The following is a 16,624-nucleotide window of genomic DNA, read 5'->3' as shown; positions in this document are numbered from 1 at the left end:
CATGCTCTGAGGACATGGCTAGGGATGTCATCTGGGCCGGCAGCCTTGCGAGGGTTAACACGTTTAAATGTTTTACTCACGTTGGCTGCAGTGAAGGAGAGACCGCAGGTTTTGGTAGCGGGCCGTGTCGGTGGCACTGTATTGTCCTCAAAGTGAGCAAAGAAGTTGTTTAGTTTGTCTGGAAGCAAGACATCCTTGTCCGCGACGGGGCTGGTTTTCTTTTTGTAGTCCGTGATTGACTGTAGACCCTGCCACATACCTCAAAGTAGATGTCCTAACCGACTAGCCAAAACTATAGTTTGTTAACAAGAAATTTGTGGAGTGGTTGAAAAACGAGTTTTAATGATGCCAACCTTAGTGAATGTAAACTTCCGTCACAAATAAACAACTGACTGGATTACTTATTAATTAGCCTATCAAATAAGACATTTGACAAGAGTACAATTGTTGGATATCATCATCACATCATACCATTCTATATTTGTAATATGTTTATACATAAATATTTATTTTCATTCTGAAATTACATCCCTGGCTACATGATGTCAATTTGTTCTCATAAACAAAACAGTCTCGAGGATGAGAAAGAGTACAGTTACAACTCCCACAGAGCGACAAATGATGATTGTAGCAATATTGGCCTCAAGAGGGCGGTGTGGTCCCCAGTTGGTTTTGACATAAATATGTTATACTGAGGTGAGATTCTTCCAAAACCTAGGGATCATCATCATCATCATCCCATCTGAGATTATAAGGACACAACCCCTTTACTCTTGATAATACGTAACATTTTGGGTTATTGCTATGTTATTACATTGTAATAAACCATGTTGAATGGGTTATGGAAAGACCAAACTCATGCTTCTGTGATTTATACCTTATTTTCTTTCATTAGGCTGCTACCGGTCGACCATATCTCATTGTTGTCGATTCACCTGCGATGCAAAATCTCAAAGAAATCCCTACTATTACCTTGAGTCAGCCTGAAAGTGTCTCTCACAATGTTCTGTGCTGACAAGCAGTGCGGGTATTGACGTCAGTCACCGGCATTAGCACCAGCGCGCGAAACTCTTGTCTTTGGGAGTGGTACGAAAGTAAATCTGCGCTTCCCCGCCCGCCCAGCTACACTAGAAAGTTTATGAGCGTTTACATGACTGACTGCTTCTTTTGCACTCGTGGATTATACCCGCAATTTAAAAGGGACAGTCTCCATTGATATGTGAGTTTCTTTTAATCAATGCTTTGCTGACAGCTTTAGCTGTTGTCCCTGATACAATGTATTCTCTTGATGTGTTGTTTATTTGAAGCCAATGATATGTGACAATTAGGTAAGATAAGTTGTTAACATGAATTATAAAGTTGTGAACTATGAGCTATTGTCAGATAAACGTATAGCCTATAGCCGTATTATCGTACATTTCTGAAAACCAGAACTATGAGTTTCACTTATCCATCCTATTTATTTCAGCCAAATAAAAAAAATAACGGTGCTGCTTTTGTTTCACTTTAATAGCCCGTCTTCCGTTTACCTGAAATATTCAACTACTTTCTAATGACCGTTTTCTATAGTTAAACCGTTATTAGGCATTTGACTCAATAATTCGTGTTTGTCTGGTTAAGGAAGTAGTCAAAGTTACTTTTGTTTTGCTTTGGTTGCATAAACAGTTTATATAGTCTTTTCCCCTCGCTCTATATGAATCATATAACAAGAGCAGTCTCCCCCGCTTATCAGATCTCCCTATTGTAACATTATTTAAAGAAAGCGACGCCATACTGTTTCCTGGCAGACTGGGCCAGCAGTTACTGACCACTGGATAACCCTAGAGCTCTGGGCCCCGATGATAATATTCTAGGCTATCCAAGAACAGACAATCTCATTGGAAGTATAAGTGTAATACGTTTGTAGCCTATCATTAGTTGCACATGCAGAAGTTGATGGCAATGTCACGTGTCAAGTTTTAACTAATTATCCCATTCTTTATCTGAATTTGGTATGGTAGCAACAGTTCTAACTAATCAAGCGCCTTACTAGAAATGGGGGGTAGTTGAGTAGAGAGACTACAGTACATACATTGCTCAGAAATGGCCTTGTTAATCATCACTAACATAGATGTTAATCAGTGTACTTCATCTGATCCTGGACGTTTATTAAGAGGCCCTCTGGAGAGAACATTTTATCCTATAATATTCTCAGATGCCACTATTCCAGATAAAAGACAGAAAAAAGATAGTGATGCGGTTTATAATCTTGGCAACACCATTTCACAATTTAATTTTCAACAGGAAAGGTTCTTGAGAGGATTTGTTAAGCTTGCCAGCATTGAGTGTAGAGGATGAGTATTACATTGATTAATATGCATTGACATTATATTAATTCTACTCTGATGTAATTATATAAATGTGCAGCATCAGTAATATCAGAGGTATAGACTATTCCTTATTGATTGGATATTTTCAGTATTCACCTCATCTATGACTTTGCTTGGCAGTTGGCAATCTCCTACTGATGCCCAGCCTCTTTTCTCCTAGCTGACCTTTGACCTATCAAGGCTGGATTTGTGTAGTCACCCCTCTGGAGCGGAACCACTGCCACCACAGTCACAGCCGTGCTGCCATTGGACGAGGACGCTGCCCGAGCACCTAGACACCAGCAAGTTCTTCATTGAGACTCCCACAGATATCTGACTTAGAGATGGAGAGCAGCAACATGTCACTTTTACCTCTGCTTCTACTCTGCCTTGCCATCGCCACTTCAGGTAAGACCAACGGTTGGTTGAACCTCCAACTTCCATCTCTTCTTAATGGTTGTGTAAGTGAAGAGCTGTTTGGTTGACTGCTAGGGTGCTAGACTCGACTTGGAGACTGGTGCTGAATTGAAGCCTAGAGGGTCTTTCCTTCTGTGTAAGCAAAGTTCAAAAACCGGCATTAACCTTGATTTGAACTGTCATGATTTACTTATTCTAACCTCATCTCTTTTTAAAAAAACAACCAGGGCTTTATTTTCACTGCTTTTTTCAGTGGTTGTCTCTCAGGATTACCAGTTGATTGGATGAGTCTGTATATAGATGTGTATAGTGACTGACAATATTTCCTAAAGACTACTTTCATTAAAAGTCGTATAGTATAAGGATGAAATGAGAAATGTGTGCATCAGTTTATTATTGTGCTGGTATACGCTATAGGTAGCCTAGATTTGTCTTGGTTTGCGTGTTTATTTGACATATTTATCAAGTACGTTTTTGGGGCGTATGATAAAACAAATAGGTATGTTAAATAGAGCTCGCCAGCTTGTAGTCCTAAAAAATGGAAATTAAACTTCAGGTTTGTTCAGCCATTGCTAAAAATCAATGGGGAATGAATGGGGTTTTGGGATAAACACAGAAAATAAGATTTGAGGTTAACACAGGCTTAGATCTTATACATTTGTAAATATCAGTCAGTTAACATGACCTTTATGAATTATGAAGCATTTATCTGCTTTATGTGCTTATTTTCATTACATAAATGTTTCAAAATTCACAAAAATTGACATTAGCTGATGGAGATGTCATAGAACAAAACTAATAAGATCTCCTAAGCCTGCGTTTACCACAGGTCTTATTTTCCTCTTTTATCCCAAAACCCTACAAAAAAACATTCATTTCCCCATAGGCTTTGGCCAACAAGCGATGGTGGTCCCCTGCATTAGTTCCTACCAAAAGGAGCCATTACAATTGCTCTCTGTGGCTACAGTGGTTAGTTGGCAGTTAGCCGGAGTGTTATGTAGGAAATGGAAGAGTATCTGCAGTGTTCAGTTATGCTCTGACAGGTCTTGTGTTATGCTCTGGCCGCTAACATGTGTGGATCCTTGGAGTGATGCTTATTTCAGATAGTTACGTCAGAGAGCAGGTGTAGTTCATGCGATTCCAGTGGCTCCTCAGGTTTATGCACTGATATCCTCCTTGTGCTCAAGTGGTACTTTTGACTCAATATGCACATTTGTTGTATTTGGCTCTAGCAGACAAAGGAAAGCTGTCCAAAACAGTTAGTATTATTTTTTAAATTGTATTTCTTATTGTTGTACCATTGTGGAGAAGGAACCTGCAAGTAGCATTTTGTTGGACGGTATATACCATGTGTATCCTGTACATACGACTAATACAACTTGAAACTGCAACTGAAACATAACCGAGACATGCCAAGACATTTATTGGAATATTCTGTGAGACTTCCAAATAGGAATCCTATAGCAACGTTTCTGAACACAGCATTTTTTACACCCATCACTAGTGAGTGGCTGAGGTTGTGGCTACAACTGTGACTGTCTGTCGACAGTGTAGCCCTCTGTAGTGGATTCTAGTTGGGAATCTGTGTCGACTGCTTTGGTCTCACTGGATTAAATCCCTGTTGGCCCTGTTGGGGGCCTCCGTTTGGGCTCCAGACGGTAGTTGGACTCCAGACTTCTGTTCTGTAGTTCCATGGGGGCCATCAGCTGTACAGGCCCTCTCTGGGGGTGTCCCTACAGGAGGCTAGGTTGACTGTAGGCCCCATCGGCTCCCCAGTGCAGTTAGTTCCCTGTGGGAGCCTGACGTGATGGTTGTCGACTCTTGGCCTCCCGCTGCACTTCCTCCCAGCCGGGTCCTTCTCCACAGACTGGAGGAAAAGTACAAAAGTGATTAGGCAGCTGCTGTTGAGGGAGGGGAGCCTGAAGGAGAGCTTGGGGGAAGCTGACAGACTAGGGGGGAGGGAGATGGAGGGAAGAAAGGTAAGGAGAGTAGCAGAACAGCAGGCAGGGAAGCCACTAGGACCACATCCTGAGGAAGCTATGGTGGGGGGTGGGGGGGGGGTGTTGAGGGGTGGAGATGGTGGTGGTGGTGGTGGTTAGGGGTGGATTATGTAACTATCCAACAACACATCAGTGAAAAAGTGGGTTGATCGGGAAAGGGGTGCAGAGAGAGAGAAAGGGATGAAAGGGAGAGAGAGAGAGAGAGAGAGAGAGAGAGAGAGAGAGAGGAGGGTGAAGTGAGGGATGAGGCAGAGCAATTGAGAGACAGATGATGCTAAGGAAAGGTAGAACAGAAAGAGGGGGAGGGACTAAAGAGAGGGAGAGATTGTATGTGAGAGAGAAATACACTATGGCAAGATGCAGAGAGAGATGAGAGCGAAAGAGAAGGAGAGAGGGATAAAAAGAGGTGACAGACAGCTCCTTAGTAGGGCCTTGCAGAGGGAAATAACAAAAAAAAAAAAAACCTGCTGCCTCTGTTAAAAATGGCGTTGAGAGTCTAAATAGCCCACTTCCCCACACTGCAGCCAGACTGGGTGGCAGGACCAGGGAGACATAGTGACGCGACCACTTGTCGCTGCTGCAGACCGATTTCTATCTCACTGTTGCAATCAACAATCCATTTCTGACTGCCTCTTTTTCTCTCTTTGACTAGCAGTGCTGAGCAGGACTAGCTACCCAGTGGGCACACGCTGGTTGAATAAATGTTGTTTCCACGTCATTTCAATGAAATTACATTGAACCAACGATGTTAGATGTTGAATGTTGAATTGATGTCTGTGCCCAGTGAGTATGCTACAGTGTGTTGTTCACCTCTCTACCTATTTCTGTCTGTTGTACCTAAAAGGGAGAGTAAGCGCTTGATGAGTTACAATAATGTTTGCTGCCGGATAACTTTTCCTGTTTGTGTATAGATTATGAAGGATGTGTGATGGTTCACTTTATCTCTGGAGTAAAGCAGGGCAGCAGCAGTGTCAAGTAAAATGTTTAGAGAGCCAAATTATTTTTTTCCAGCTTGTGAGTTATGTTTTTCTTGAAGTAAGTTGTTAACAAGGCAACCCTCATGCGGTAAGGCATATATCAAAGCACTGTAAAACACATCTAGCTCACTCTATTTAGGCTATGCATCACCAAATGTTGATAGGCACACTTTCATCTTAGAAACCATTTAATTTAAGACTTATTTCATATCTAGGAAAAACATTTTGCGAGTAACATACACAATCGTTTCTCATCTGCAAGGAGATGTTTGAGCCTCAGTAATTATTCTATTACTTGGCTGTGAGGCAAAGAGAGAGAGAGCACTAGTTCCATTGAGCTCTTAACAAATACACACATAATTATTTACGTGGAGTACTTTAGTTAACAAAAGATGACCATGTTAAATGAAAACATAGTCATTGATATTTAAGTGTCCACTCGTTTCAGCCACTGTTTCTGGACCTTGCCTGCCTCTCTTTCTCATCGTGGTGCACTATCCCTGGGGATTGGTAAGGCCCAGGTCCCCCAGGTCGGTTTGGTCGGCTGACAGTGGCGTGCGACCTGAATGGCTCATTAGTACATGGCGCTGAGATAAAACTCCTCATCAGAATGGCGACCGCTATGTGCCCATGCCAGCGGCGGCCGTCTGCACACTGTGGACAGATAAGGCATGGCGTTGTGTAGCTATTATCTCTGGCCAGTCTGTCCATACTCAGCCAAGGGTCTGCCCAATCAAAAGAAGTCTTGAAAGGGGATTTGTACCTGTCCCTTTAAAAATTATTTTGGGGTTATCTTCCCCAAATCCCAGAGAGAGTAGTACTTGGGTTGACTGTTTGGTACCTATTCTTTATTTCCCACTATGCAAATTCATAAACTATTTAGTGTGCTATGTTGATGTGCTGCTTTCTTCAGGCAGAACACAGATAGTTGTCAGCTAAGCTTCTAAAGGACAGGAAATTATTATTGAAGAGTTGATGCTTTGAAGCAATGACAGGTGTCATGGGCTTTAGTTGAAGCTTGTTGCGATGTGTCTCACAAATCTTAAAAAACGCGATTGAATGGTGTTCAGAATTGAAACAACGTAGGGTAGCTACAGTCACTTGTTATTTGACCCTAATGGTAGAGCTATGCAAGCCTGGGTGTATAAAGTTGTACGTTCGTGTTGATTCAGGTGTCATGCTGCTTTCTCTGGATTCATGTGGTGAAGCGCTCAAAATTCTCTTTGATTCATGACAAACTTGGTGTGTGTGCTTGTGTGTGTGCACGCATGAGTGTGCTCCTGTGTGTGTTGGCGTGTTAATGTAGGGGCCACATTTAGGGTTATAGAGAGTCCCTCTGAATATGATGGAAAGCTTTTGATAGAGTCTTTTCCCATTATTAATACATTGAAAAGTAGAAAGTGTGATCAAGGGAGAGGCTTTAATTAAAGGCTCTGGATTGCAGATGTTTGTCATGTGACTCCAACAAATCCCAATGCCATGCTCAGGGCTCTTAACAGTCTGTACTTATCTTCCTGAGGGAATATAGTCAAGCTTGTTGACAGCTTTCCACTCTCAGACTATTTCATTACTCTTAGAGGAAGAAAAATAAAACTTGGCACTGCAAAGCAGCACAATCTTTCTGTCTTTGCTCCAGACTCTACCTAACTCCACTTCTTCAACTTCTCAAACGTGTCGAAAAGTAGCAGAACCTTCATAGCTATGCTATCTATGATGCGACGATCCCAAAGTGGGCTCGTTAATATTTTCTGGGAAATCAGTGGAGAAAAACGGGGTAATGTCTGTTGGTTCTATGAGCAACATATGCTGTGCAAAGCGACATCAATCTTGAATGATTGGAAGCACCCAGTGTGCAATGCGTCTCTGCCGCTTCCATCTGCTCGGTGGAACGGAGTTAGCACAGCGACCGCTAAATTAGTCTTTCCCTCCAAAAGCCACATTTGCTAATTAATGCCTGGAAGATGAATAGACTCTCACTATAGAGCAAATTCACAATGTCTCGCCATTTAGTGATAAATTAATTTGTTCACACTGCGACCAACCTGAAGACAGAGAGCTAATAGAGTGTTTATGGAACACCTTGTCAATTTGAAGGAAGAGGCAACCAAAGCAACGAAACGGAAACATTGCACACGCTGATGCTGCCTGGAATATGACAGATATATGTTTCTGTATGTGTGTGTTTGTGTGTGTCTGTGAGAGAGACAGAGATAGAGAGCCTGTAGGGTATCAATGGGGAACGGCAATGTATTTAACATTCGTCATATCTAAAGTTCCTAGCATCACCATTCTAGGAAAGAACTGCTAGTATAGTGAATGACAAGAGCACACTAAGTTTTTCAACATCAAAGCATCAGATTGCCTTAGGAACAGCAACAGACAGACAAACCATAAAGATGAATTGAGAGACAGCTCTCAAGCTTCTAAGAGATACGTGTGTGTGTGTGTGGGTGAGCCATAGGCCCTCCATGGATTTGTTGTACTACTTCTGACATGAGGAGATATCTGACAAGAGGTGTAAACAAAGCCAATTATATATGAAGACAAGCTGTCTACAGACCAGCTTTCACATCCTCAATGCCAGTGGTGTAAAAATACTTGAAAGTACTACTTAAGTAGTTTTTTGGGGTATCTGTACTTTAATTTACTATTTATATTTTTTCACAACTTTTACTTTTACTTCACTACATTCCTAAAGAAAATGATGTACTTTCTACTCTGTACATTTTCCCTGACACCCAAAAGTACTCGTTACATTTTGACAGGAAAATGGTCTAATTCACACATTTATCAAGAGAACATTCCTGGTCATCCCTACTGCCTCTTATCTGGTGGACTCACCAAACACATGCTTCGTTTGTAAATTATGTCTTAGTGTTGGAGCGTGCCCCTGGCTATCCGTAAATTAAAAAAATAAGAAAATGGTGCCATCTGGTTTGCTTAATATAAGGAATTTGAATTGATTTATACTTTTACTTTTGATACTTGAGTATATTTTAGGAATTACATTTACTTTTGATTCTTAAGTACATTTAAAACCAAATACTTTTCGAATTTTACTCAAGTAGGATTTTACTTGGTGACTTTCACTTTTATGTGAGTCATTTTCTATTAAGCCATCTTTACTTTTACTCAAGTATGACAATCGGGTTCTTTTTCTACCACAGCTCAATTCCATTAACACACCTAAATAACCACACACACGCGTGAGCGTACACACACAACAGGGCTGTCCCCAATGTAAAAAATCTTGGTCGACCAAAAGTCGGCTGTTCTTTCAACCCAATTGACTGGTTGAAATTTTACCATATATAGACACATATGTGTTTTAAGAAAATCTACGATATACTGTAGGCAATGCATTGAGCTTTTCTGATGCTTTAAGCACACTATTTGATGAAATAAGACACAAATGACTCGAGGGAGCCAGAGATCAAGAGAGCCAGAATTTTTTTTTTTTTACCTGACCCGACCATCCTTCTCCTGCTCCTACTGGGTTTCGCAGATTCTGCCTTTACACTGCTGAAGTTGCTGGTCATAGGCTACATGAGGAATCTGGAACCATTTTCATGTGGAATGCCAGTTTATTTGATCATTTCTACCGATATGCGTGCCAGTTATGTTTTCATGTGCACATTTTCATGGAACAGTTTCATTTAATTTATAATAAGGTCTACGTATCTCACAATCATTGTCATGTGGTTAATCCTAATTCTATACAAATCTAAAGGAAAATTATACAAACCTAAAAGATAACTTCTATTGCCATTGCCAACTATGTAAAAACCGCCTATAAAGCCAACAAATGAAAACATTGCAGCCTGCAGGTAGAGAATATCCTGATAAAAATAAATATCCTATAAATCAAATTGGCTACACATGGCCTGTCTGCAACGAACTTGAAACATTGTATCAACTATTACCTTGAGTCAGCCTGAAGCTCCTGCTAGCAAACTTGCAACATTGTTTAAAATATTCTGGGCCCTCAGAGTTTCCGGTGCCAGTGAGCTTGGGACAGACACAGCTGTAGGCTATTTGCACAAGTGATAAATAGTAATCAGGTAGGCCTATTTCATGACGCTTCCACTGGATCTGAGCATAACATTTTTCCCTTTCATGACCGTAACCAAACAAACATTGTATATTAGAAATTATAGGAATTATTGGGAAATGTACTACTGGTGATATATGGAATCAGGAATAGATAGACACTAACAATCAAACGCAAACAATGAATGTGCACAAATTGTCGAGAGAGAGCGCATTCTGGAGAGATACATGCATTGTGAATTTAGCCACACTTCTTGGACTGTGCCATCCCCGCGGCCTCCTTAATGCATTAGTCTCAGCCTCCGCAATGGATTAGTTCACATTAGTTCACAAGACATGTTTCGTCTGCCATAAATTAAATTATAAATAAATAATAAAAAATATATACAGTGCATTCGGAAAATATTCAGACCCCTTGACTTTTTCCACATTTTATTACGTTAAAGCCTTATTCTAAAATGTATTAAATCCTTTTTTCCCCCCACCATCCATCTGCATACAATACCCAATAATGACAAATCAAAAACAGTTTTTTAGAAAAGTTAGCAAATTTATTCCAAATAAAAAACAGAAATATCACATTTACATAAGTATTCAGACCCTTTACTCAGTACTTTGTTGAAGCGCCTTTGGCAACTATGACAGCCTTGAATCATTTTGGGTATCACGCTACAATCTTGGCACACCTGTATTTGGGGAGTTTTTCCCATTCTTCTTTGCAGATCCTCTCAAGCTCTGTTCGCTTGGATGGGGAGGTAAATGTAAATATGGTATTTCTGTTTTTTATTTGTTATACATTTGCAAACATTTCTAAAAACCTGTTTTCGTTTTTTTTTGGGGCATTAATTTAATCCATTTGAGAATAAGGCTGTAACGTAACAAAATGTGGAAAAAGTCAAGGGGTCTGAATACTTTCCCGAATGCAGTGTATATACTGTATATACAAAAATATGTGGACACGCCTTCAAATTAGTGGATTCAGCTATTTCAGCCACACCCGTTGCTGACAGGTGTATAAAACCGAGCACACATCCATGCAATCTCCATAGAAAGACATTAGCAGTAGAATGGCTTTACTGAAGACCTCAGTGACTTTCAACGAGACACCGTCATAGGATGCCACCTTTCCAACAAGTCAGTTTGTCAAATTTCTGTTGGAGCTGCCCTGGTCAACTGTAAATGCTGTTATTGTGAAGTGGAAACGTCTAGGAGCAACAACGTCGAAGTGGTAGACCACACAAGCTCACAGAACGCGACCGCTGAGTGCTGAAGTACGTAGTGTGTAAAAATGTCTGTCCTCGGTTCGAACACTCACTACAAAGTTCCAAACTGCCTCTGGAAGCAACGTCAGCACAAGAACTGTTCGTTGGGAGTTTCATGAAATGGGTTTCCATGGTCGAGCAGCCGCACACAAGCATAAGATCACCATGTGCAATGCCAAGCGTCGGCTGGAGTGGTGTAAAGCTTGCTGGCATTGGACTCTGGAGCAGTGAAAATGCTTTCTTGGGCGTGATGAAGGAGAACGCTACCTGCACGAATGCATATTTCCAAATTCCCCGATTTAGGTCAGTTAGGATTACCACTTTATTTTAAGAATGTGAAATGTCAGAATAATAGTAGAGAGTGATTTATTTCAGCTTTTATTTCTTTCATCACATTCTCAGTGGGTCAGAAGTTTACATACACTAAATTAGTATTTGGTAGCATTGCCTTTAAATTGTTTAACTTGGGTCAAATGTTTTGGGTAGCCTTCCACAAGCTTCCCACAATAAATTGGGGGAATTTTGGCCCAATCCTCCTGACAGAGCAGGTGTAACTGAGTCAGGTTTGTTGGCCTCCTTGCTCGCACACACTTTTTCAGTTCTGCCCACACATTTTCTATAGGGTTGAGGTCAGGGCTTTGTGATGGCCACTCCAATACCTTGACTTTGTTGTCCTTAAGCCATTTTGTCACAACTTTGGAAGTATGCTTGGGGTCATTATTCATTTGCAAGACCCATTTGCGACCAAGCTTTAACTTCCTGACTGATGACTTGAGATATTGCGTCAATACATCCACATAATTTTCCGTCCTCATGATGCCATCTATTTTGTGAAGTGCACCAGTCCTTCCTGCAGCAAAGCACCCCCACAACATGATGCTGCAACCCCCGTGCTTCCCCCTTTTTCCTCCAAACATAACAATGGTCATTATGGCCAAACAGTTCTGTATTTGTTTCATCAGACCAGAGGACATTTCTCCAAAAAGCCTTTCAGGTTATGTCGATATAGGACTCGTTTTACTGTGGATATAGATACTTTTGTACCGGTTTCCTCCAGCATCTTCACAAGTTCCTTTGCTGTTGTTCTGGGATTGATTTGCACTTTTCACACCAAAATACGTTCATCTCTAGGAGACAGAAAGTGTCTCCTTTCTGAGCGGTATGACGGCTGCGTGATCCCATGGTGTTTATACTTGCGTACTATTGTTTGTACAGATGAACGTGGTACCTTCAGGTATTTGGAAATTGCTCCTAAGGATGAACCAGACAACCAGACACACACACATTAGTAATAAAAGTGATAGTGATAATTAGGGACTTTTTTGTAGACTTTGGGGATTTTGTTGGCGTGGGGAGAGAGGAGGAGAGAGGTGAAGCACAGTGTAGTGTTGTGCAGTGTAGGGGTGAGAGGCCAGGGGACACTGCGGGCCCCTGCAGAACGCTGATAAGAGCTTGTTTACCTTCCTGTGGATGGTCAAGCCTCAGTCTGCGGCCGCGGAAACACCAGGACAATAGGTGTGTGGAGCTGGAAAGGCTGGGGCAGACCCCCACCCCCCCCCACCCCCCTCCGTGTGCTCCGACCACCCCCCTACCTCTCCCCTTCACCATCATGGCTCCTCCAACCTGACCCGGGACGCAAACAGTTTACTCTGCCTCAGTGAGACAGTAGCCCCAGACACTGCTCTGTGTTTGCCAGGATTTACCCTAGATTTACAGATAAGGCGGGGTTTAGATGTGATGCATCTGGGACACCATTTTTGGAACCAGTTGAAATACATTTTATACAGAACAATTGATTCATGCCAGGGCAATACATTATTTTGTCGTTTTTAACATATATTATGGCATGTAATATGCTTTAGTTGATTGGTAACTTATCATTATGGTACTTTGATGCAGTAATATACAGCAGTTAGATAATTGGAGAGCCAAGCCACTCATCTTGATGACAGTTCCAGAACTTTGGGCATGAGGGTGTAAGTGGGGAAAAAAGTTACCCACAGACCACATTTATTTTGGAACATAGAACTGTTGACAAAATAGAGAAGTGAATTGCTTCCAAAGATGTGGTAAATATTGAGCCAAGATAAAATGGAAGAAAAAGTGTTTCCTCCTATTTATTTTTTGTCAGAAAAGGGGTTGTAGTGAGAGTAGTAAAGGACTACTGCTAGAATAAAATAGAAACAGTTGTCATCAATAAGTAAGATTTCTTGTTAAAGTCCTGTTGTAGGTGACGTGCTTTTGGCAGACTACTGTATTCATGAATTGCAATAAAATAAAAGTACTCTGTTGATTCCCCAAATCAAATTCTCATGTCTAAATTAAAAAGTGAATAACCTCTCAAATAAAGGTGAATGTAAGATAGTACAAGTCAAAACTGCTTCATCTGCATTTCCTGTCCCTCCCTGTCAAAGTGAATAGCGGTTTGATCTTTTGACTCTGCGAGGAGACTCAATAAAGGAAGTCAGTGTTTCCAGGATGTGCCTTGTTGCTGGCAGGGTCACAATGCCTCTCTTGAATATATAACGTTTAATGTCAGAGTTGTGTGGGTTTTTATTTCCAGCCAAGGTCCTCTTTCTGCTGAGTTGGGAGATCCACCCTACAGAATACTGACGATGAACCTTTCACCCCCCCAAACAAGAACTGGTAGTCCGATCCAAGTCAGATGAGGCTGATGATGAAGTCATGAGTTTAGTATTTCTGCTTTCTGGCAGTTTTTTCTAGGAAGGAGCCATGCTGGCTTTTTCTGCTACAGGATGTTTTTGTTCTTAATTCACCTACAGTATGCCTTGAAGAGTTGCAAAAAATGTTTACAGGATTGCCAATAAAAAAGAACACATTTTTTGCTGTTTAGTTGTTTACTACGTCAGTGACATCTGTAGATATTAAACATTTATCACAATGTTAGGTATAAACGTTAATATTAAACAAACTATTTCTGTCCAAAAAAATAAACAGTGGTCTACTGTCCTAAGACATACACTCACAGCCACAGATGGTAGACTTGGAATGTACCAAGCTGCGTCAGAGGGATAACTTTGTGTACTTTACAGCATTGAGAAATCTCCCCCTCCTAACTCGAGCCCCCGCACCCCCCACCGTAGTCCGCCCCTGCATCAGACAGGAGACACATGCCTGATTGAGCATTTTCTTTGGCTCAAAATCAGGTTTGGGAGTTGACCAGAACAATGAGACAAGAAGGGACAGTCCAGAGATAGACACAGACAGGGAAAAAAAGTACAAGGGAGGAGGAGAGGTATGAATGGCAGATTCAGCAACATGGCCAGACACGTTTCAAGCCAAGGACTTCCATACTCAGAAAAACACTGTGACACAACACTGAAGCATGAGGCTCATCATCATTTCCTATACATCCTCTATCATCTAGAATCATTATGATGGATTCCTTCAAAATCCCTCTGACTCCCCCTCACATCTATATGGGAATCACCACCATCTTGGAAAAGAAAATTGGAGGCGCTGCTGATAAAAATAGATAAAGACAGAGGAGGAATGGAACGGCGCTTCTCTATAGCTCATTTAACAGCAAACCGCTTAATGAGGCAGTTGGCATTTCCGGGTCAGGCAGAGGGGTCAGTGTGACTATGGTTTATATCCTTAGTGACCGGTAAATAGGATTAGGGGAGTATCGGTGTGTGCGTCTGTGTGTGTGTCTGTGTGTGGGCTTTGCAGACACCAGGGGGTGATTTACGCAAAGTAGTCTGCCCCTGCCGACGCAGTCACAGGCTGTTGATTCTGTCACAGTGGAATGAGACGGTGCTTCTTTATGGGAGGTAATCTGGCTGTTGAGTGGACATTAAAGCACAGGGGCAGAATAACAGGAAGCCGGTACTTGACCAGAGCAGAAGAAGAGGGATGATGAGAAAAGACAGGGAGGATCTCTCACTGCACAGTGGGGAAAGAAATAAAGAGTTAATTAACGAAAAGATGAGACGCTTGAAAGAAAGAGCTGTTGGTGTGGTGGGCATTGGCTTGACTTTACTCATACCCCTTCTCTCTCTCCCTTCCCTACCTCCATCCCTTCCCCTCGTGGTGACGACAATGTCCTCTGCCAGGGCTCTCCGTCATCATCAGGCCAGCCGTCTAAACAGGGCATTTCCTGTTGCCCTCACAAAAGTTGTTGTTTCCTGTTCACCCCCACACCCCCCTTCCCCTCTCTGTCTCTCTATCCTTCCATGGCGCTCATCAACCATCAACCCCTCCCCCAAATGCTTTGCACCTTGTAGATACGGAAAATCCTGAGTCTTCAGACGTGGGCCCATATTCAAGAGTCTCGGTGTATGAGTGCTGATATAGGATTCATTTTGCCAGTTAGATCATAATGAATAAGGTTATATGGACAGGGGTGACCTGATCTTTGATCAGCACTGCTACTCTGCTATGATTTGTGCATAGAAACGGACCCTGGAACTGAGAAGCTATGATTGTCTCTTAGGTGTTCATAACAGTTTTGATCTTTTGTAATAAGTTCTCAGATTAAACTATTATACCGGTCTAAATAAGAGAATGTAATTATGTCAATGTGAATAGTATCAGCCGAATGATAACGGATCTCTCTATAAAATGGGGACGTATTCGATTCATCTTTACTGCTGACTTATACCAAATTAGTATAATGAGAGGAATTTAAGCATCAATCAGCACATAACGAGCTGAAAATTCTCATCAGTTTTCCCAAAGAAGATTGTACTTAAGAAGTACTTAAGTAAAAATACTTTAAAGTTCTACTTTTGGCGTATCTGTACTTCACTTTTTATATTTCTAACTTTTACATTTACTCCACTACATTCCTAAAGAAAATAATGTACTTTTTACTCTATACTGTACATTTTCCCTGACACCCAAAAGTACATTTGGAGTGATTAGCAGGACATGAAAATGTTTCAATTAATACACTTATCAAGAGAACATCCCTGGTCATTCCTACTGCCTCTGATCTGGCAGACTCACTAAACACAAATTCTTAGTTTGTAAATGATATCTGAGTGTTGGAGTGTGCCCCTGGCTATCCGTAAATAGATAAACAAGAAAATGATGCCGTCTGGTTTGCTTAATATAAGGAATGTGAACAAATACTTTTAGACTTTTACTCAAGTAGTGTTTTACAGGGTGACTTTCACTTTTACTTGATTCATTTTCTATTAAGGTATCTTTTACTCAAGTATGACAATAAGGTACTTTTTCCACCACTGCCTCTGTGCTCAATAATATCATCCCTTTCCATAATGGGTGTCAGTGGTGATATTGTATTCCGTTTAGATGTATGTCTACTGATTGGGATTCAGACTCTCAGACCAGGGTTGTCTCTGTATCAGTCCTATGATACTATCTGAGTCACATCCAATAGGGTCAGGAGACAGACAGTCTGAGGTAGGGGGCATCAGGGCCCCAATCAGATTTCCCATCTCTCACTAGGCTGGGCGGGACTTGGTCCTTGTGCTGACTGTTGATTGGGTAGGACGCAGCACCTGACCCTGCTCTTCCTGAAGAAGGAGGTGGTTTACTGGTGAGCAATATTTATTGAGCACCAACAGGATACTCCCCCAGGG

The 16,624-nt window shown here is 41.5% G+C and overlaps 1 protein-coding gene across 3 annotated transcripts in view; it reads left to right on the top strand.

Moving 5' to 3' along the window:
* The first annotated feature begins 852 nt into the window (after positions 1–852).
* The window catches only part of LOC106563265 (endoglin), a 51,111-nt gene continuing 35,339 nt past the window's right edge, over positions 853–16,624 (top strand). The window contains exons 1-2 of one of the 3 annotated variants that reach the window (XM_045689991.1): positions 853–1,219; positions 2,530–2,756. In XM_045689991.1, the coding sequence (XP_045545947.1) occupies positions 2,693–2,756 (64 nt within the window). In that variant the 5' untranslated portion in view covers positions 853–1,219; positions 2,530–2,692. The remainder of the gene's footprint in view (positions 1,220–2,529; positions 2,757–16,624) is intronic. The other 2 variants (XM_045689990.1, XM_014128696.2) reach the window with 2 other exon arrangements.

The sequence above is a fragment of the Salmo salar genome, chromosome ssa11 (genome assembly GCF_905237065.1).
Source record: "Salmo salar chromosome ssa11, Ssal_v3.1, whole genome shotgun sequence".
NCBI lineage: Eukaryota > Metazoa > Chordata > Actinopteri > Salmoniformes > Salmonidae > Salmo > Salmo salar.
Note: the sequence above shows the minus strand (reverse complement) of the source record. Positions and strands in the feature narration are given on the sequence as shown.